The sequence below is a fragment of the Lampris incognitus genome, chromosome 2 (genome assembly GCF_029633865.1).
Source record: "Lampris incognitus isolate fLamInc1 chromosome 2, fLamInc1.hap2, whole genome shotgun sequence".
NCBI classification, from domain to species: Eukaryota; Metazoa; Chordata; class Actinopteri; order Lampriformes; family Lampridae; genus Lampris; species Lampris incognitus.
In genome coordinates, this window is record NC_079212.1 from 10,334,040 (window position 1) to 10,356,916 (window position 22,877).

The window sequence follows — 22,877 nt, forward strand, 5'->3', positions numbered from 1 at the left end:
TTTCCAAGGCGTTTAGTGCCGAACTCCGGGATACAGCAGTCGCGCTGCAGCGGCGCAGGGACATTTATACAGCTTGACCCGCGCTTACTCACCGCAATTGCAAGAAAACTGAATGCGTAAACAAACCCACGTTGAATCATAATCTACCACGTGCCAGGTCCATTTTTAATACATAAAATGATATTTATGGCATCATACAACCCACTTTGAATCATAATCTACCACGTGCCAGGTCAATTTTTAATACATAAAATTATATTTATGGCATCATGAATTACTAGACAAAGAGCTAAATGGTTTAATTATGCTTAACGAAAACTGAACGTTTCGCCATGTGTTTTGTAGTATCTGTTCCTCGGCATCGACCGATGGGACGTAATGGGACGTCGTAACCTGAAAATAAATCATCTGGGTTGAGAGATATTTTACTCTTTTTTTTAGTCGTAATTCCCATTCCAACGATTTAATGTGTGTGTAACCTATTTTTCTGTACTTGCCTGTTAGTGATTTTAAGTTCCTGTTATAAGCTGTTGCCAGAGTATATGCCTTGAGCTCTTATTTTGAAGGCTGAAGAGAGCGGAAGTGCTGTACGCTGTGGAGTTCTGTTGGGGAAGAATTCAGATAAAGTGGTCCTCGTATTTCCACATGTTGCTCCTCAATTATCTCAAAGACAGCAGCAAGATGAGTGAAGTCTTCGTGCACACACCGCGCCGGGTTTCCGACACGACGAAGCTCCGCGGTTGCTAGCTGAGGCTAACTAAGAAGCTAACTGACTCTCCGAACCTTTCTTTTCGGTAATTTAAACATCTTTCTTTTGCGGGACGTTGGCACAAGCATCCCACCGCTGCCACCAATGTAACTGAGGGTTTGTAGATGTCGCCTATACTGTATGAAACTATAAAATAACAAATACGGAGGTTCCACTTTCACACGAGGACCACTTTATTTGGATTCTTCCCCAACCAACAGAACTCCACAGCGTACAGCACTTCCGCTCTCTCTTCAGCTTTCAAAATAAGAGCTCAGGGCATATACTCTGGCAACAGCTTATAACAGGAACTTAAAATCACTAACAGGCTAAGTCCAGAAAAACAGGTCACGTGTGTATTCGTGCCGTTGTTCGTGTCGTTATTAATTCATCTCGTCATTCGTTCGGTCGTTCCTGGAAGGAGGCGGATCCCCCCGACTTCCGGGTGTGAACGGAAGGCAGCATCAGCCCAGCGGACTGGAGAGACGTCGAAGGTAAGAACAAAGAAACCGTAAGCGGCTCTCCTCTTGGGAAACACGCCGTAACTCTTCAGATTTACTGTTCTCGTCTACAACGGGTGACTCTGCGGTGCTTTAACGTATCGGAGGGGGGGGTAGATCATTCGGTTTAGGTGGGTGGATTTGGGCTGGGTAAGGAGCGTGACCTCAGCCGTTTAGCCCCGAGCCACTTCCCAAGTTAACTAGCTAGTTGGTAATGGTGCCTATGAGTCTCGGCTCGGGTGACTGTCGCCAGTGTATATTACAGTCTCTTGTCTCTCTGTGCCGCCGGCTACCTAAGCTGTAGTCGACCGTCTCGAATGGAGAAAACGGCCAAAGCTCCCCTCTTAAAGGCTTTCCTTCCCGTTTCCAAACGCAGCGAAAACAACATGGTCACTTTCTGCCCGGGCCACTTCAATCGTCTGTGGTGGGACGTTTTTTGCCCGCTTCTTGTAACCGCCGTTTAGCTCGTCTGTTGTGAATTGACTCGTTTAGATGCCCGTTTTTGGCAGCCAGGTGTACAGACATGGACGTTTTGTTGACCCGGGGGGGGTCGTTTTACACCACGGTTGGACAATGCGCAACACAGGAGCAACTACACATTCTTGCAAGTGTAGAAAATACTGAAAAACCCTCACATGGCGCACAGTGGTGGTCTAGTCAACTGGCACTTTGCCTCATGATGGCAGGCTGGAATAAGGAAGTACTGTTGTGCTAAAGAGCCATCAGGTAACATTATAAAATATTACTAATATAAGAACCGTGCACGAGTAAAACACAGGTAAGTGGATGCTTGTAGGAAGGTAAAAACGAGTAAAAGTGACGAATGCCTACAGAGCCACAGTCTGAGGGCTCAGCACCTTCCCAGCTGGCTGAGTCACATTTGTCCAGACATCAGTCTTCTTCTTCTTTCTTCTTTGGATGTCCAGACATTCCTGGGTACTGATGTCCAGACATCAGTCTTCTTCTTCTTCTTTTCTTCTTTGGATGTCCAGACATTCCTGGGTACTGATGTCCAGACGTCAGTCTTCTTCTTCTTCTTTGGATGTCCAGACATTCCTGGGTACTGATGTCCAGACGTCAGTCTTCTTCTTCTTCTTCTTTCTTCTTCTTTGGATGTCCAGACATTCCTGGGTACTGATGTCCAGACGTCTTCTTCTTCTTCTTTCTTCTTCTTTGGATGTCCAGACATTCCTGGGTACTGATGTCCAGACGTCTTCTTCTTCTTCTTTCTTCTTCTTTGGATGTCCAGACATTCCTGGGTACTGATGTCCAGACATCAGTCTTCTTCTTCTTCTTTGGATGTCCAGACATTCCTGGGTACTGATGTCCAGACGTCAGTCTTCTTCTTCTTTCTTCTTCTTTGGATGTCCAGATATTCCTGGGTACTGATGTCCAGACGTCAGTCTTCTTCTTCTTCTTTCTTCTTCTTTGGATGTCCAGACATTCCTGGGTACTGATGTCCAGACGTCAATAACCCACTGAAATCCATCCCAGTAGAGAATATCAGTAACTCCTGCATTTCATACAACTCTTATACAACCAAAATAATGTGGCTGAATCTTTACACCAAACCATTTTTCCCCCCACATTAAAAATTAGCCAATGTGTGTTCATTAGCTTTGTCACTTTAGTTTTGATTTCATATGCATTATGTAGTCTGGTCAACTGCACCAGTAAGGCAAAACCTACAGGGAGAAAAGAACAAATTGAGCAACCAAATTGGTTTCAGCAGATTTGCTAACATCCTAGGTATGTCGACTACAAAGCACGCCATTGTTGTCTGTGTTTTAGAGCAACATCACAGTGCTAGTTTGATTTCCACAAAGATATTTCCTTATTATCCATGTTGAGTTTCAATAAGAAAAAGAAACGACGCAACGTTTTCATGAAAATCCATTCTTCCCTGTTAGGCTGCCCACCACAGCTCACCGACTTGGGCAACACTTCCTTCCACATGCATGTTGGCTGTTTGCGTCCATGTGTGCCAAACAACACCAAGACTGTATATAAAGCCAGGTACTTTGACAGGCGATAGCTTAACTGAGTTAAACAGGGAAATTTCTGGTTGTAAAGAAACAATACCTTTCAGTCTGACTGTCTGCCTCAGGTGTCCTGGTGTATTAAGGAGTGTTTATTTATTTAGGAGTGTTGTTTGGCGAGTGTTTAGTAGGGCTGTGTATTGGCGAGAAGCTGGCGATACGATACGTATCACGATACAGGGGGTCACGATTCAATATATCGTGATGTATTGAGATACTGTAAGAAAGGCGATATATTGCGATTTCATAGGCCTGTGTTCTTTGTGCTTATGCTACTTCCTGTCTCGGTTTACATTGTTGCGTTGGAGTGTAAGAGTCAAATGGCTGAAGATAGATTACAACACTGTTATCTAGCAGTCGTGGGGTTACACACAGCACAAAATGTTTGTCCCGAACCTTTACATGTAAACAATTAAAAACCGATATAGTGATTTTGAGAATCGATACAGTATCAAAAAAAGATAATATCGTGATACTCGAGTGTATTGATATTTTCTTACACCCCTAGTGTTTAGGGATCGCTATGAGTGGTGTAGTAGACCATCTGTACATGTTTTATATATCCATCCATTATCCAAACTGCTTATCCTGCTCTCAGGGTCGCGGGGATGCTGGAGCCTATCCCAGCAGTCATTGGGCGGCAGGTGGGGAGACACCCTGGACAGGCTGCCAGTCCATGACAGGGCCGACATACACACACACACACACACACACACACACACACACATACACATTCACACCTAGGGACAATTTAGTACGGCCGATTCACCTGACCTACATGTCTTTGGACTGTGGGAGGAAGAAACTGGAGCACGTGGAGGAAACCCACACAGACACGGGGAGAACATGTAAACTCCACACAGAGGACGACCTGGGATGACCCCCAAGGTTGGACAACCCCGGGGTTCAAACCCAGGACCTTCTTGCTGTGAGGTGACCGCGCTAACCACTGCGCCACCATGCCGCCCATGGCAAAAATCATTTCAATAATATTTCCTCGAACTAGAACATGGTACATGTCAAAAATAACGTTTCAGTTTAATAAATCAATATTTCCTGCATCAGTGGGCAGGTGGAAGACCAGACTCATATATATATATATATATATATATATATATATATATATATATATATATATGACTGCTGGAATAGGCTCCAGCATCCCCGTGACCCTGAGTGCAGGATAATTGGTTGAGATAATGGATGGACGCTTTTTTTGTGTGTGCATTTTCCCCCCTTTTTCTCCCCAATTGTACCTGGCCAATTACCCCACTCTTCCGAGTTGTCCTGGTTGTTGCTCCACCCCCTCTGCCGATCCGGGGAGGACTGCAGTCTACTACATGCCTCCTCCAATACGCAGGCACCCCGACCGATCAGAGGAGGCGCTAGTGCAGCGACCAGGACACACACCCACATCCAGCTTCCCACCCACAGAGACGGCTAATTGTGTCTGTAGGGATGGAGGTAACATGGGGATTCGAACCGGCGATCCCCATGTTGGTAGGCAATGGAATACACCGCTACACTATCCAGATGCCCCCTATATATTTTTTTTTTTAATTATCTATTTATATTTTTTTAAAGGAATCATTGTTTGCTCACATTGGTCCAGCTGCTGAGTTTAATGAAGCATCTAAAGAGGCTTGCATTGTGCTGCTTACCATGAGACTTCTCTATGCCAGCCCTGTTGGTTTTCATACAATGAACTTTCTTTTGCTCTCTCTGTCTGTCTGTCTGTCTGTCTGTCTGTCTGTCTGTCTGTCTGTCTGTCTGTATCTCTGTCTCTCTTGCTCTGTGTGTGTGTGTGTGTGTGTGTGTGTGTGTGTGTGTGTGTGTGTGTGTGTGTGTGTATGTATGTCTGTCTGTCTCATATATCTTGGTGTTTACGGACATGATTTAACCTGTCTCAGACGGTTAGACAGGTGCTGCATCACTCCACCACATCGACATGCCACATCTAGAAACATGAAATCTTTTAAGCATTTTTTTTTCTTTCAGAATTAAGGTTTTTTTTTGTTTTTTTCCTTTTGTGAGTCACATCTTAAGAATTTGTATAAACGTGTGATATCATGAAACTCTGACAGGGTCTTTGCAGGAAGGAAGGACAAAGCACACTGCCACACTATGTGAACTGTGGATAAGGAATAAAATAAGAAATGACAAAACAATAAAAAACTAGTTCAGAAGTATTTTTGTCGACATTTTTAAACCACCTCCAGTAGATTAGCTTGCCCCGAACGCCCATTGTACCAACAGACTGTCAGGGCTCGGCAAACCAAGAAACCTCCTCAGACCGTTTTACAGAATGCCACATTTGATTTGATAGCCCTGTGTAAGCCGGCCAAACTGCCTGATGATAACCCTGACTGTACAGAAATAGCTCCGCTCCGGCCGTGTGGCGTTCTGTTTTTCTACCTCAACAGTAACCCGTGCTGCCGGGTATTGGATGATGGAGGGTTTGTCAGCCTCTCTGTGTTTATGGGCTCCCTCCAGATAACCATGGCAATGACCGGACAGACCTCCTGTTATTCGATGAGCAGCCACACCAAGGAACGAGTGACCATGGCCAAAGTGACCCTGGAAACCTTCTACAGCAACTTGATTGCTCAGCATGAGGAGCGGGAGATGAGGTAAGGACCTTGGTAATCCTTGGAAAAATAGGCTGAGGAAAAAGTTATCAGAGAAATAAGCCTCAACCACATGTAAAACTGGTGTGCTACTTGTTTGCGTAATAGTGTCAGAGGCTCCCTCAGGGCAGGACACCATGTACAACTTCTGTTTGATGCTAGAATGATATTTAAGTTGCATGAGACGTGTAACACTAGTTTGTTTATTTTAGATTTTATTTAACCAGCCTAAGACAGGGCTGACTGAAGAGGAGTGAGACAAATGGTCAGCTGCCCGTGTAGTGTGAATACTCGCCTGTTTTATTTTTAGTCTCACGAAAAATGGAATTATTGTCGTGGTTGTTATAGCCATGTAAACACTGAGCTCAGCCTCGGGAGGAACTGTGGCAAAAACATTTCTGTTTCACAACCGAATTTGTCATTTTTCATCATCGTGTCCCTTCTTCCTCAAGGCAGTGGCAGTTAAAGAAAGTGGAAGTGCGAACAAACCAAAAAAACAAGCTGTCATGTAGGTATATTTATGTCAGTCTTTCAGCTCACCGAGGTCTAACAAAGAGAAGTTAGACATTGAGAAAAGCCTCCTGCCCGCTGTTGCTTTTTTTTTTTTTCTTTAACCCATTCAACATGCAAAGTTCACTGTTTTAGTTTTTAATTGTAATTTCTAATTTAAGTTTAGGCGGCACGGTGGCGCAGTGGTTAGCGCAGTCGCCTCACAGCAAGAAGTTAATGAGTTCGAGCCCCAGGGTAGTCCAACCTTGGTGGGTCATCCCGGGTCGTCCTCTGTGTGGAGTTTGCATGTTCTCCCCGTGTCTGTGTGGGTTTCCTCTGGGGGCTCCGGTTTCCTCCCACAGTCCAAAGACATGTAGGTCAGGTGAATCAGCCGTACTAAATTGTCCCTGGGTGGGGGGGGGGGGGGGGGCCTGTGATGGCCTGGTGGCCTGTCCAGGGTGTTTCCCCGCCTGCCACCCAATGCCTGCTAGAATAGACTCCAGCATACCCGCGACCCTGAGAGCACGATAAGCAGTTCAGATAATGGATGGATGGTTTAAGTTTAGCCATCAACTGCCTTTAACTCCAGTGCATCTAAAGACTTTAAGGACGGTCATTTGTTGACTTTATATTGCTTGGATTGTGCCTGACTTCACAGCAGCAAGTCTCATTAACTGGCACACTGCAGCTTTTTTCCCCCTCTTTTTCTCCCCAATTGTACTTGGCCAATCACCCCACTCTTCCAAGCCGTCCCGGTCGCTGCTCCACCCCCTCTGCCGATCCGTGGGAGGGCTGCAGACTACCACATGCCACCTCCGATACATGTGGAGTCACCAGCCGCTTCTTTTCACCTGACAGTGAGGAGTTTCACCAGGAGGACATAGCACGTGGGAGGATCACGCTGTTCCCCCCAGTTCCCCCTCCCCCCTGAACAGGCGCCCCCAACTGACCAGAAGAGGCACTAGTGCAGCAACCAGGACACATACCCACATCTGGCTTCCCACCCACAGACACAGCCAGTTGTGTCTGTAGGGACGCATGACCAAGCCGGAGGTAACACGGGGATTCGAACCGGCGATCCCCGTGTTGGTAGGCAATGGAATAGAACACTCCACTACCCGGACGCTTGATTTTTGTATAATTTTTGTCGAGGACCAAATTGTTGTTAAATAATCCTGCATATGATAAATATATAGTTACACAAGTATCACAAAAAGGTGACTTCATGCTGGGGAAATGTTTGGCTTAAACGGATTAACAGCTGCTAGAGATGATTTGCAAATCAGGTTTTATCTATTTGATATGGATGTCACTGTCGCTCAAATATGGTAAAATTTGTAGTCAGTTATTGGTCTTTTGGAAAGTGAGAAAACACTCATTTTTAACTTGCCAACATGTCGTCTTTCTGCTCGCCTCATATTTTATTGGCGTAACGTGCTGGACAGCATGTCACCTGCGTCATGTGGCTCTCACTGTTTTTGATGCCCCGGTATGATGTATAACAATTCAGAGACGGTGGATGGAAATGCGACGGAGGAAAAAACATCGATTTTTTTTTTTCTCCTTTTAAAGCCACCATGTGATGCGACTTAGTTTTTGTTCATCAGGAGAGCAAACAGTCCTACCACCCTAGAACCACACCAACATATTTTCACATCAATAAATATTAAAAAGAAAATGTTTTCTGCATCATTTAGAAGCTTAGTTGAATCCGCTGATAAAACATCCCACACTTCAGTTTTCTTCCCTGGCTCTGTTTTTGGCTCTGGTCTGGGTTGTCATGGTTTTGTGTTGGGGTTGTTAGCGTCCCAGATCTGGAGTGTTTAGGTATTTACTTATCACAGAAGTATGTTTAGGGATTAGATTTTGACTTGTCCATATTCGTTGCATAAAAGTAAGTGTGTAGGCTAAACATAAAATGTTGCGTTGCTTCTGTTTTTGAGCGGAAGCATTTTGTTTTACTGGTGGGATTCTCGTTTATGTCCGCAGTATATATAGAACTGGCTCTGTTCTGGGACGACCAGATAAATTTCCAGTACTTCATTGCTCATGTGTATTTCATTCCCTGAGAAGAAACCGTGGGCAGTAAATATCTTAAAGTTGAACAATCCAAATTTACTTCAAGTCAGAGAGATGAGAGTGATGCTTGTGTACTTCTGGCTGTAAGAGGAAGTATAAACTGGGACACTTATTACAACATGCTGCAAACACCCGACCACTGACTCCTCCAGTACCACTGGAGACGCCCAGGGTTTCTTCTCAGCAGCTGGTCTGGACCAAGAGGAAGCTCATTGTTAGGTTTAGTCCTAGACAAGTGTTGTAATAACAAGACTAGGCCAAAACCTGGTGTATGGCTGGACTGTGTACCGTCAGTTTTAGAAATTGTGGCCAATTTGTTACAGGGATAGTCAGTGGTAGTGGTAGTGGTAATGTGAATTCCTGCATGTTAAATGTTTATCTGCAATTTTGTGTATTGGTCCCAGTAATATTTGTTGTTAAAGTGTACTGAAATAACATGTCATATGGCATGGTTAAGCTAAGTTAGCGTAAAAAAAGGTTATTAATGCAGTTGCAAGAACAGTACTTTTCACTCATACCTTGGGATGTTTAATTTCAAGGAGAACTTAATTTAATTGTAGGTATCTGTTAAGTCCTCCTGCTCTTTCATCTGTTTCTATCTGCGGATGTCTCATTTTTTTCCAAGACTCACTCTGTATTGACAGGGGAATTCAAAAAGAGTGGATTGCGGCTGCTGATAGCACCGTGAATTGCACATCACTTGCAACCGCCATCTGCCCCATCTCAAAGTCCAGTTCACAAAAGATATTACAGCGCTGAAATTATAGCGCAGACACGCCCATAAAGTGTTGCAGCTGAGGGCAATTTGCCCTTTTTTTTGCCTCTGATTGCAATTACCCATGTGGCAAAGTATAGATGGTGGCTTTGCGCCAAGAACACAGTAAGCAGGTTCAATGTCATCCCTGATGTCATCAAGTATAACAAGAATCTTTAGACCTGGCAACCCGTATCTGTGAATGATTTCAGTCTCATTTAAATCCAAACATGATATTCTCCTGCTAAATATCCGCTCTAGAGCACACCTGGCATGACGACGCCTTCACCTGGCTACAATCACTGCTGCCATAATCGCTGGAAAGTCCGGGGTGAAACCCTTATAAATGCACGTCAGTTACCACCAAATCTCTGAAGGCACTAATAATTTTTCACTCTAGCTGTGTGTGGCTATTAGCGCTGGTGTTTGAGTTGGACTTTGTGGCAGTGAGGCTCATTTGTATCAAAAGGGGCCAATTTTGCACCAAATGTATGCATATTACCCAATGTAAATATGTGCAAATAGCACCAGAGCACCAAGACACTATTTGCTTGGCAGCACAGTTAGGGGTGCATTTCACCCTTTGCAAGTAATTCGAGAATTTCAGTTTCTTTTTGTCTTATTTGTGCAGGTTTAGCGGCTGTAAAAGGTGTGCAACTCTTTTGTGAATTCGCCAGTGAGTGTTTTGTCAAAGTGATTATTATGTGGGGTGCTTTAACTGTGCACTCTCCCTCATGCATCTCGACGCTTGACCGATCAATTGTGTAGCTTCAGTGACATTGTTGGTCACCTGATCCAGCAGTCCAATCGGGTCAAACATGAGCACTCAGACACGCTAATGTGGTCGCTCAGTCAGGGACATTGGCATTTGTAGGGCTGGCCCCGCCAGGCAGTCCAACCAAAAAGCTTATACACAAGTCTATTCAGATCCTTCTGCCCCTGCCCTAAAATCATCATCAAAAGCTTCTTTGTGACTTTTGAAGAACATTTTGTGCTTTTTCAGCATGACTGTTAACTCCTGTTTTTCACCAATGCACTACTTGCTTATTTCAGGCAGCAGAAGTTGGAGAAGGTGATGGATCAGGAGGGCTTGGCTGATGAAGAGGTGAGCAAATCACCCACCATAACTACACCTAAAAATGTTCCTATTTCAAAACTCACACATGTCCTCAATGTTTTACACAGGAGATTTTATAGCAGTGGATGTAGGGTATTCAGTATCAGAAATCAGGTTAATTCCCAGTATGATCAAAGTTAAAACCAACAATATGAAAAGTACACTCTTCTAGCTTCTCAGCTTATAAACTATAGCCATTGCATGTATATTTTCTTTGGGTGAGCAGTAACCCATTGACTTTTGCCCTTGAGCCCTTAATTTTCCCTTTTGTGTATATGTTAGAGCTGTCCATGGTTGAACCAACCCAAAAAATAACCCAATTAGATTAATAAGTGGATAGATGAGGGATTTACCATGGCAACAGACACAGCGGCGCAAGTCCATGAATACTGGGACGGCATCTAGCGGTTTACCTGTGTCCCCATCCATAGGGTTTGTGGTTGTGTCAGGAAGGGCCAATTTTGCCAAATCAGTATGCGGATTGACAAGACCATATTGGTTCGGTCAAGGCCCGGGTTAACAGCGGCGTTTTACCTGTGCCCCCGTCCATAGGATTTGTGGTTGTATCAGGAAGGGCCAATTTTGCCAAATCAGTATGCGGATTGACAAGACCATATTAGTTCAGTCAAGGCCCAGGTTAACAACGGCCGCCATTGGTGCTGTGCCCTCACAGGGTACTGATGGAAACAATGAAATCCACTGTGGTGGCCCCTGAAAAATAGGGAACAGCCGGAAGGAGAAGAAGAAGATGAGGGATTTACCAATTTGTCTGAATAAACCCAACAGATGTTGTCACGATCCACCGAGCTGTACTATGGATAACTGTGGATAATGTACTCTTGAATGTCTATTTTTCTGCTCTAAGCATATGACATATCTGTGACACTGTCAAGTTGTCTTAACCTAAATGCTCTAAAATCCACCTAACGTCTTTACATACAAAACAGCTACAACTCTGCAAGGCTCAAAAATGAGGTGGTTAGGTATACTGAGCTATACCCTAATCATCATACTGCAGGAAAATTGCTTGATGTCCATTCATTTCTAATCTTGTCACTGGCCAAAGCAACAGAAGGGTAATGGGATGGCTGACCCTTTTGCTCTAAACAGCAGATCAGAGGTTGGATTCTAGTAATGGTAAATTTAATCACTTGAACCTGAGAACACTGCATGACTACCCAATACTGCAACCGTAGCTATGAGGTCATATGAAACATTCCCCCATTCGTAGTCATGGGAGTTTTTGTGATGCCTGGAGTCTAGCTGGTATTCATGTGAACTTAGTTCATTCATAGCAACCTCCAACCATTAAACCCAAACCCAGTCCACTTAAGTAAAGCTTGCTGCATCAGACCAGGCAAACTGTAGTTTACCAAAAACACTCCTCTATCCTCTTTGATGCCTTTAAAGAGTAACTAAACCCTAGCCTGTTTTAGTGGGTTTGTTGACATCTACAGGTTAAAAACTATGTAAAGGTTAAAAGCGTGGTGCCCTGGTGGCCGAATGTTTACGGCGCATGCCACATAACCGCAATGTCCCTGTTTCGATTCTAGCCAGGGACCTTTGTTGCATCTCGCACCCACCTTTCTCTCCCCTTGTTTCCTGTTCTCCATTTCACTGTCAGCTATCTCGGCTGCTCCCATTAGGGGTCATCACAGCGGATCATCCGTTTCCATCTCTTCCTGTCCTCTGCATCTTCCTCTGTCACACCAGCCACCTGCATGTCCTCTCTCACTACATCCATAAACCTCCTCTTTGGCTTTCATCTTTTCCTCTTCCCTGGCAGCTCCATCTTCAGCATCCTTCTCCCAATATACCCAGCATCTCTCCTCCACACATGCCCAAACCATCTCAATCTTGCCTCTCTTGCTTTTGTTTCCAAACCATCCAACCTGAGCTGTCCCTCCAACATACTCATTCATAATCCTGTCCTTCTTTTGTCACTCCCAACGAAAATGTCCACTATGTCACTATCGGCTATCCAGTAAAGGCAAAAAAAAAAAAATCTAAAAAAAGTTAAAAGCATGGCAGGCTGGTCTTGGTACTCTGTTATGTTAGCATAGCAGGATAAACATAGCTGCAGATAATAACAATAATGGCTTTATTGAATGTAGGTACAGCATTGACAGTGCTATTGACAGTTGTTAGTGCTGGCTCTGTCTGTTATCTGCAGTTGTGTTTATCCTGCTATCCTAACATCACAGTACCAACACCAGCTTGCCATGTTTTTAACCTTTGCATGGTTTTTGACCTGTAGATATCAGTGAACTTACTAAAATGGGCAAGGTTTTCGTTTCTTTATGTCTGATATTTGCTTGCTTTAAATTTTAATAATATGAGAAGTGAGGCTTTTTGTAAATTCGCCTCAGGTAAGCGTGTCATCCAAATGCCCAAATTGTAATGTAAAAAAATACTGAGCCTTAATATCTCCAAATTCTTTAAGCATGCTTAAATCGAGGGAATTGGTAGATGTGAGGACTCATTTATTTGTGAAAGAGCTCTTATATTGAAGTTGTCCATACTCAACTCTCTGCATCTGTATGATTCTGAATCCAAAGTTAATGCATACTTCACTAAAACCTCAGACAAATGGTCTCATCTATTGCTTTCTCTACTGTTACAGAAACGCATCCGCCGCTCCCAACATGCCAGGAAAGAGACAGAGTTTCTTCGTCTGAAACGCACTCGACTGGGCCTGGAGGACTTTGAGTCTCTCAAAGTTATTGGTCGAGGTGCATTTGGAGAGGCGAGTACTCTTTTTTTTTTTTTTTTTTTTTTTTTATCCAACTTATGAAGTCACTTGTTTGTTTTGTTTTTTCCAGGATAGCTTTGATTTAAAAAAAAAAAGTCCTCCATCCTTGAGGACTTTTCTTTTCCCGTTTATGTATTTGTCAAAATACATAAACGGGAATACAGAATACAGTTTTTGACTCTGGAAATATTACGCAGTAGGTCTTACTGAAGCTTCCTCCCAACCTCTCCGTAGAGACTGGAGGTTCCGGCGTTGCTCTTGAGAGAGCAGAAAGTGCGTTGAATTGATGTGTGAAGCTTTGTGCTTTCTCACAGGTCCGTCTGGTGCAGAAGAAGGACACAGGTCACGTGTACGCCATGAAGATCCTCCGCAAGGCTGACATGCTTGAGAAAGAACAGGTTGGGAGAAGAGCAAAGCAGAATAGAAGCCCAAATCCAAAACTTTAGACTCAGGGCAAACGCTGTATATTGAGTGGATTTTGCTTTTTATATGGTGGAAACACATACAGAATTAGACATACAAATGAATGCAGCAGCAACAGTATATACTTACTTAAATGTGTTCATTTTATAAGAGAAAACTATTGACTGCTAATTGCCAAATAATGTTTTGACCGCTGATGTAAAATTGTGTATTTGTGTGCTTTATTGTCTAATTGTGTCAGGTGGGCCACATCCGTGCTGAGAGAGATATCCTGGTCGAAGCTGATAGTTTGTGGGTGGTCAAAATGTTTTACAGCTTCCAGGACAAGATGAACCTTTACCTCATCATGGAGTTCCTACCAGGAGGTATTCCATTTACATCTGATCCTTTGAGCAGTCTGTACTCTGCTCTGAATATTTTGTCAATGTCCCATTGTGGTACAATATTCTCATTTCACCGCATCCATTTTATTTTGGTTGGTGAAAACGTGTGACTTGGGGGAGTATCTTCATTTAATGGTTCAGATTCATCCTGCCCCAGCTGAGTGGATTGCAGCTAGATGGAATACAGCCATGGACGGAAGTGACACAAAATTTCGCCGGCTGTATTTCGTTGCTATGGCGATAGCTAGCCTAGCTAACCTCCTGAGCTACCGCGAGTCGGATGAATGAGTTTTACGTAAAATAACCACAATTTCACTTAATAAAAACTGATAATTGTGAGTTAACTAGAGTAAATCAGTGGCTTAATGTTGTCATTACATTAGCTAGCTAACATTAGCTAACATTACATAACATACCATCATCCCTATTTTCCTCAACATGCATGGCCCGTCTGTATAGTTAGCATTAACAGTTATCTACATAGGTTCAAATAGATAGATAGATAGCTACGTAGCATACCTTAGTAAAATGAAATGAAATCTTGAACCATGCGATGTAGCTAGCTAACATATCTTACAGATCCATTTCAAACGGTTAGCTAACGTTAGCTAACATAATGTCACATTTGTAACGTTAGTTAAACTATCAATAGCTATGCTAACTAGCTAGATAATTAACGTTAGCTAGCTATGAAAACTCACCCTCCTGACCAAAAGCTTTGTCTTTTGTCAAAACAACTAATTTCGTCAGTGTGTCCTCATATTTTTTTTTAAAACCCCCTCAAAAGATCTACGCGAAGGGAAGCTAGGCTAGCTAGTGTAAACTACTAATAAGACACGTTAGTTCCTAGCTAACGGGTCTGACCCTTTAGCCGAGCGGTTAGTGATGTCGCCTTGTGGTGCAGTACACCCCGTATCGAATCCCGCACCGGGCAAGAAAATAACCGGTTACACTAGCGCCATAACAACAAAATACGCCTGGCGAGATTTTGCGTCGCTTCTGTCCGTGGCTGTACCCCATCTAGCCACAACCAGCTGAGTGTTGGAAAGTAGAAAAACCTTGAATGTAAACCCTACATTCAAGACCAAACTTTATTGACTGGTTAAGGGGAGCAGGAAGGTCCGTTAGTAAATCTAACTTCCTTGTGGATGCAAACCATTACAAGGTTGTTGGAGTTCCTGTATATTGTATTAGGATTGTGTTTAGTAGATCTGGGGAAGAGAGGTGAAATACTAACCATGAAAATGGTTCAGACTCATGTGGTGTTGGACAGCAGCGCGAGCAGTAACTACGTTTAAGGCAAGAAGATGGATGACAGGTCTGTTGGGGTTATCTGTCAGCCTAAGAAAGGTCAGGTCTGTTCCAAAGACCAGCATGTCTGTTAAGACAAATTCGGATTTTAGTTTAAATTCTCTTGTAATAGGATTTTGATATGAGACCGTTGAACAGTCAGCCTAGTTAGTCACAGAATAATAGCAGTAGGTTTGAGATGACGGGCTGTTTTATTAGATTTATATCTCAGCACAACAGTTGTCTGCTCAATGCAAGAGCAGTATACCCACTGAAATGGCCCAAGATAAAACAATTGTTTGCATTAGTGATATTGGATAAAATAATTGTTTGGTTTTTGATATACACCATTGAACATAGGAATATTTATGTGGCTCTGTCAGATAAATAGCAATGCAGAGACAACGGTCTGGGTGTGTATTGGACTTTGCCAAAAGTTGTCATGCACCTCCTGCAGGAGATATGATGACCCTGTTGATGAAGAAAGACACTCTGACAGAAGAAGCCACTCAGTTCTACATTGCAGAGACGGTGCTGGCCATCGACTCCATCCACCAACTTGGCTTCATTCACAGAGACATCAAGCCAGACAACCTTCTCCTAGATTCTAGGGTGAGAACATGTGATCATTTCTTAATACTATAAAATCTCTCTCTCACTCTCTCACGGTGTGTGTTTCTCTTTGCTCAGCTCAACTAATTTTGCAACCATATCAGTTAATGAGTTTTGACATGCAAAGATAAGGCACAAATTTAATTACTTACCTCATGTTAACTTAAATTAAGTTATGTCATTGTTGGTATGACTGTCCTATACAGGCATGAGTAAACAAGTCTTAAGTCCAAATAAAACTCACACAGCATTAAAAATCTAGGACGGGGGCATCCGGGTGGCGTGGCAGTCTATTCCATTGCCTACCAACACGGGGATCACCGGTTCAAATCCCTGTGTTACCTCTGGCTTGGTCGGGCTTCCCTACAGACACAATTGGCCATGTTTGCGGGTGGGAAGCCGGATGTAGGTATGTGTCCTGATCGCTGCACTAGCACTTACTCGGGTCGGTCGGGGCACCTGTTCAGGCGGGAGGGGGAACTGGGGGAAATAGCATGATCCTCCCACGCGCTACGTCCCCCTGGTGAATCTCCTCACTGTCAGGTGAAAAGAAGTGGCTGGTGACTCCACATGTATCAGAGGAGACATGTGGTAGTCTGCAGCCCTCCCCGGATCGGCAGAGGGGGTGGAGCAGTGACCGGCATGGCTCAGAAGAGTGGGGTAATTGGCTGGATATAATTGGGGAGAAAAAGTGGGGAAATCCAAAAAAAAGAAAAGCTAGGACAAGCAGGCCAAACTGTATGATAAGGTTGTTTTTTTTTTTTAATTAAAATATCTGCATGTCCACATATTTAGGTTGTAAAACTTGGTCACCGTAGGTTCACTGTTGGTATCATAGCTGAAAGGAACAAAACTGTTGTAGCTTGTTTAATTTGTTAATTTGTATTATGTGAACATTTGTGAGTTAAATTATTAGTGAGCATCCCCAGAATAGACTAGTGACTGAAGTGGGTCTGGATCTTTTTGTTGTGGTTCAAGGGTCATGTGAAGCTTTCTGACTTTGGCCTGTGCACCGGGCTGAAGAGGGCTCACCGAACTGATTTCTACAAGAACCTCAACCATAGTCTCCCCAGTGACCTCAGTAAGCAAAGTCAGGCAACCTATTCTTATCTTTTTTTTCACATTAATGACATTTACATTGCAGTGCTTGACCCCTAATTTTGATGCAGGCCTTAATACAATTTTTATCATGTTATGAGTAAAAGCATCAATATTTCAAATTAGAGCTGCATGACAGTGTTGTATCTGTGATGAAGAAATAGATTTATGTAACACTTTGGCTTTGTTTTGTTATTATATCCCAATACGTGACTGCCTATAAATACAGCATTCCAGAACATGAACTCCAAGAGGAAAGCGGAGACGTGGAAGAGGAACAGGAGACAGCTGGTAGGTTTTCGGTCTAAAACATTTCTCGACTTTGTGTGCAAAAAGTGTTGTGTTGTGTTGTTCATATGAAATGGTGTCAGTGCATTTTTGTGGTTCTGCTGTGACCTGAAAGGTTGGAAGGTTCTAAAGGTACATGTTCTTCTGTTTCCTCTTTGGTTCTTCTTCCACTGGTCATCTTTTTACTCCGTCCTTCTCATCAGGCCTTCTCTACAGTGGGAACACCAGATTACATCGCCCCTGAGGTCTTCATGCAAAATGGATACAACAAGCTGTGTGACTGGTGGAGTCTTGGTGTCATCATGTATGAAATGCTGATAGGTAATAACCCCCAAAGCATGATGAAATAATGTGGTTCTCTTTCCTAACTTGAACCTAACATTTTTTAAAATGCCAACAGAATGTAGAATTTTAAAGCCATTTTTAAAGTATTTTCCAAAGGGAGTAGCAATTTAAAAAAGGATTTAAATGTATTTGATCAAATAATCATAGTATGGCTACTGCCACACTATATTTTTTTTCCCTCTGTTTTGGGGACACTGTGTACCATTTGTGGTTTTGTTTTGAATGTGATCATTTATGTCCCCAAAACCCCAAAAAAATTAGCTCTGTAGGGTTAAACCTACTTCGTTGCTATATGTATTTTGGATTCAGTGTTTGGTTTTCAAAATGTGTTGGAATGTCTGTTTTGTTCCAGGCTATCCACCGTTCTGCTCCGAGACCCCGCAGGAGACCTACAGGAAGGTCATGAACTGGAGGGAAACACTGACCTTTCCTCCAGAGGTGCCCATCTCAGAGAAGGCCAAGGACCTCATCCTCAGGTGGGACCTGATTACCACCCATGTCTCTGATGGACATCTTCCATACATGAACTCTTTGTGCTCTTGTCCTCTCTAGTAGGTCAGCTGATCAGATATCCCATGTCTTCTCCTGTGTAGGTTCTGCTGTGAGGAGGAGCACCGGATCGGGGCCAGTGGCGTGGATGAGATCAAAAGCAACACATTCTTCGAGGGAGTGGACTACGACCATATCAGGTGGGCTGATGGAGGACTTCCCTAAATTTAGGATAAATTATTAAAATTCAAGCTTTGTAATACAGACACATCATAGGGCATGACACAGGGGTTTTATGGTGATATTTTTCTTGATTTTTAACTGGACAACTTCCACTTTGAGGATTTGTTAAGTAGACTGTAAAACAGTCTTACTTGCTTGATCCCTGCAAATCCTGTACTTGGATTTAATGATGATAATTATAATGAATAACTAATGATAAATAATGATAATGATAAATTATAATAAATGGAACTGGCCAATCATGGGGGTGGGGTGGGTGGGGGGCTGGTGATTGGTATCAGCCTCTAAAAATCCTGATTGAATCATCCCTGTTTCCAAGTCAACTGATACCAGTGTTGTGAAGTTAATGTTTCTTGAAAATGTCGTAGCATTCATTCGTCAGTAACTAAGGTGTAAATGATCTGACAGAGAGAGGCCTGCTGCCATTCCCATCGAGATCAAAAGCATTGACGACACATCCAACTTTGATGAATTCCCTGACTCAGATATCCTCCAGCCCACAGGTCTGTATCCTTTTTCCACATACCCAGTAGTTTCTATCACTCTGTGTTTTTCCATTAGCGTGTTAAGTCAAGTCCGTTTTATTTGTATAGCCCAATATCACAAATTAAAAATTTGCCTCTAGGGGCTTTACAGCAACACAACATCCTGTCCTTAGACTAGACCATGAGCTTGTCTCATTGTAAAACGTTCCTCTTTCTTGGCAGGTCCGGTAGCGTCTAACCAGTCTGAGGCAGACCTCAAAAGTAAGGACTGGGTCTTCATCAACTACACCTACAAACGCTTTGAGGGCCTGACAGCACGGGGGGCTATCCCCTCCTACATGAAGTCAGGGAGAAGATGAACACCACAGCTCACCTGATCTCTCAATGGCTTTTAAAGGAATACCAGCATTAAAATCTGAATACCAACTCCTCCAGACCCATGTTCTCTTTAGAACTGGACCCCAAAATGCTGCAGAATCCAGCTCGCTCCTGAGGTCACATGATTCATCTAATGACACGACTCCATTTCCCCGTCATGACAGTGCAACTGAGCAATAGTTTTGTCTTATGTAGAGATCAGTCACAACACAGCTCTTTCATTCCCTTCCCATCAAGAATGACTGTCCTTAATTCATCTTCAGGACTGATGTTTAAGGATCTTTACTGTTGAATCCAAACAAGTCATCATCTAAACACCGCTTCTCTGAGGATCTTTGTTAAAGGAGTTGTTAGCCAGCTTCAGCTTGCTAAATCTATATGATGCATTCTCGCCACTGACAGGCTACACTATTCACGTACTCTGGAGAGTACATTTCCTTTTTCAGTCAATCACAACCTATTTTTAGTTCACGTAAATCAAGTGTACGATCAGCCACCAAAGAGGAGTTGCTGCCTTTATTTGATGCAAGTCTTCACTGTTTGACTCTCCAGGATTAAAGGACCACCGTGTCCAAAGAGATTCTGATTCTTACCACCTGCAAGGGACCTACTGCCCATTTCCTTACCAGTGGACCAGTCTGATTCTCCAGATGGACTCTAAAAACCACCAGCGTTCACCATCTCTCTCTGAACCTGAATCAAGTCTTAACATTTTGACTGTTGGACTAGCGGGTTACTAGGGTCCTATCTGCTTTCTGTTTTACTCGAGGGCTTTTTCCTTCAGCCTTGGGACTAAAGGAGTGTTCTTCTCTTCGTGATCTGTGATGTTGGAGTTGAGTTTTTAATTCAAACGGGACATTGGAGTGTCATGAAATGAAATTCAATTACTTTTCAGGGAGCTTGGGCAAAGGTTTTTTAACGATTTCTTATGAAAGCTCTTCCTAGACATCTTGTAAGTGCTGCAGGATTGGCCTGATTGTTGCTCTAACCAAAGACGATGAGGGATGAATGAATCTTTACTCAAACGATGTCTGCGCTTTATGCTCATCTACGTGATGTCACTTTAAAATGACTTTACAGCTGAATAGATTTATAAATTGGTCGTGTAATTCAGTTGCATCAAGTGATGCAAGTGGTGGTCCATGGCATCGGGACAACAGTTTTAGAAGGAAATATTTGTAATGAATTGGTTCCCAGTTTGGAGAAATATTCAGGCTCAACGTTTGATTGCTTCCTTTTGTTTTAGTCCAACCTTTAGCAGCATGTGTGTCGTCCTGACCAACCAATATATAACCATCAGTATTTTTCTGTTAAAACTGCTGACACTAACTACAAGTTCAGGTCCCTTTCCGCCGATGCACATTATGAACCTTTGCAAGTTTAAATTGGATAACCGGAGGCAGAAATAGCTGGTGAACATAGAAAAAAAACAAACAAGTATATAGGCAGATAAGAACATTTATTTAACCAGTTCGTTATTAATTTAACCGTTTTGTGTTTTTGTTTTTTTTTTGTTCATAGATAGAGCCGTGAAAGCTTGGTAATACTATGCATGCTAGCGATGCTACTGGATGTATGAATCCCGATGAAGACCAGAACGGCTCTTCATGTTGCTTTGTGTGTTTTTTACCTACTAGCAGCTTGAGGAAACCTTTAACCTGCCATTTTTCTAAACCGTCACCTCAAGCTTATGTCTGAAATGTCTTTTTGAGAGGCGATGCGCGACACCTAATCTATATAACCGCAGCTCTTACAACAAACACAGAATATCCCAAATGCTGTCATCGGAAATGAATGTAGATGAAGGTCTGTCCATCACGGCTCTTCGTGACAGTTCAGCTGCTGTGTGAATGTAGCCGCCAAGCAGGAGGCATTTCCTGTCTGACGTGAGGACGACGCCGCACGCTTCGGCTTCTCTCTAGCGCCACCTCTGTACATTACATTGCATTCAGGTAGTTTATAGACCTTGCTGAAATTCTCATACACTTGTGTTTTAGGGAGCAGTAGATGTGAGGAAGGAAGCTGTTTTAAGTTGTCGTCCTTTCAGATGAACTGCCCGATGTTGGGACAACATTGCCAAGCGTGAGGCAGATGAATGGACGAAGATCACCCGGAACAACCGTTTTCAATTTATGCAGTGTGTGTGTGTGTGTGTGTGTGTGTGTGTGTGTGTGTGTATGTGATGCTGAGTAAAGATTTAGAGTTGAATAGTTTGACGGACATCATGTCGCACTAGCTGAAAAGTCGGGTGGGTTTTATACCAGTTTTGGCTCAGTGTGTCTGTATGCCGTGCACCTCTTCCTGTGCCGCCACTCTTGTGGGAAGCACAGTCCAGGACAGGCCATGAACGTGGAGAGGAAAAGGTCCTGTACATTATTTACTCACTGCTTTCTTAAGGTGTGTGTGTGTGTGTGTGTGTGTGTGTGTGTGTGTGTGTTTGTGTGTGAGGAGTCTCGGCGTTTTGTTCTCTGCTGTTTGATATTGAAAAACTGCACTTCACGACTTGGGTGCCGCGAGGCTGTCAATCATTTAGACCAATGAGCTGACCTGGAACCGTCTTTTTTTCAGACGCTCGTGGTTAAAACACTTCCGCACCGAGTGTCATCCTGTCTGTGGCTTCACAATGGGTGGATTTCTTTTATTATCCAAGTGTTTGGACTTGTTAATTCACATGCTGGTTGTGAATATGGAAATACAGATGTAACAGAGACGCGGCGACTGCGTTTTGTTTTGAAGCATCATTTGAATCAAGTAACAAATGCAGTCACACGGTCGCAACCCGTCATCGCTCTGCAACCGCAAAACTGAAGAGCGGTGACTTGTACTTTGAATTTCCAGCTTGTCCTGTACAAAATTCAAATGTTAAGCCCACTCTGCAGTTTCAATTTCCATACTGTCACATTTGTATTTTCATATTTTCATTTGAATAAGATGACTGTACACTTCCATTTACTCAACATGCTTTGTCCTGTGTGTCTCATGGTGTATGTGTAGTACTGAGAGTACTACCTGCACAAGCCGTACGGGTTAAGAACCAAAGCTCGTTTATTTTAAATGTCATGTTGACCAGTAGGAAAACTTCACCGCTGCTCAGACACGTCAGCTCTTCCTCTTCCTGTTGATGAAAAGCAGCTCTTTGACAGTATCGGACCAGCGTCTGTGTGAAACCGTTCACGGCAGAGGAGTCGGCGTGTTGTCGATGCAGCTGCAACATGCCGACACACCTCGGGGCCACTAGTTTTGCAGACTCCGCTTCACTCTGGTGTACATAGTGTGTGTGTGTGTGTTACGTGCAGGTGTGAGTTTGTTGGGGTTTGACATGGCTTGTGTGTCACTGATGGAAGCAATACTGTTTTGCACTATTATGGTGTTTGACTTAATCGGCACAGAATTAAACGCTCATTTTTCATGGGCTTTGTGTCTTGTGATGTCCAGAGTACTGGGTGGTAGATAGATAGATAGATGTGGACCAAGTCATTATTATCCAAGTCTCAAGTCTTGGCACTCGGCTTGATGGCTTAGAAACGCTGCGTGTAATCTTCATGTGACTCTCACCATTAAAATATACAGCATCTCAACATGCTGACCCGATTTAGTTCCTGTTAGGGACTACAGTTTGCTCAGATGTCAAGAGACTCATCACACACATCTCTAATGTTCATGGACACGTTTGTTCAGATGAGGGGAACAGGTCAAATCAAACACGAATCAAACCCCGTGTTAATTTTCCTTGAGTGT

General features: G+C 43.3%; 1 protein-coding gene across 1 annotated transcript; it reads left to right on the forward strand.

Annotated features, from left to right (window-relative positions):
* The first annotated feature begins 1,140 nt into the window (after nt 1-1,140).
* Nucleotides 1,141-22,717, forward strand: LOC130106576 (serine/threonine-protein kinase 38). The gene is made up of 14 exons (XM_056272731.1): nt 1,141-1,242; nt 5,781-5,917; nt 10,290-10,341; nt 12,977-13,099; nt 13,420-13,503; nt 13,770-13,893; nt 15,659-15,813; nt 16,792-16,903; nt 17,141-17,202; nt 17,403-17,520; nt 17,897-18,020; nt 18,138-18,233; nt 18,685-18,779; nt 18,984-22,717. Exons 2-14 carry the CDS (start codon nt 5,787-5,789, stop codon nt 19,118-19,120), a joined length of 1,413 nt encoding a protein of 470 aa, XP_056128706.1. The 5' UTR covers nt 1,141-1,242; nt 5,781-5,786; the 3' UTR covers nt 19,121-22,717.
* Nucleotides 22,718-22,877: the final 160 nt, after the last annotated feature.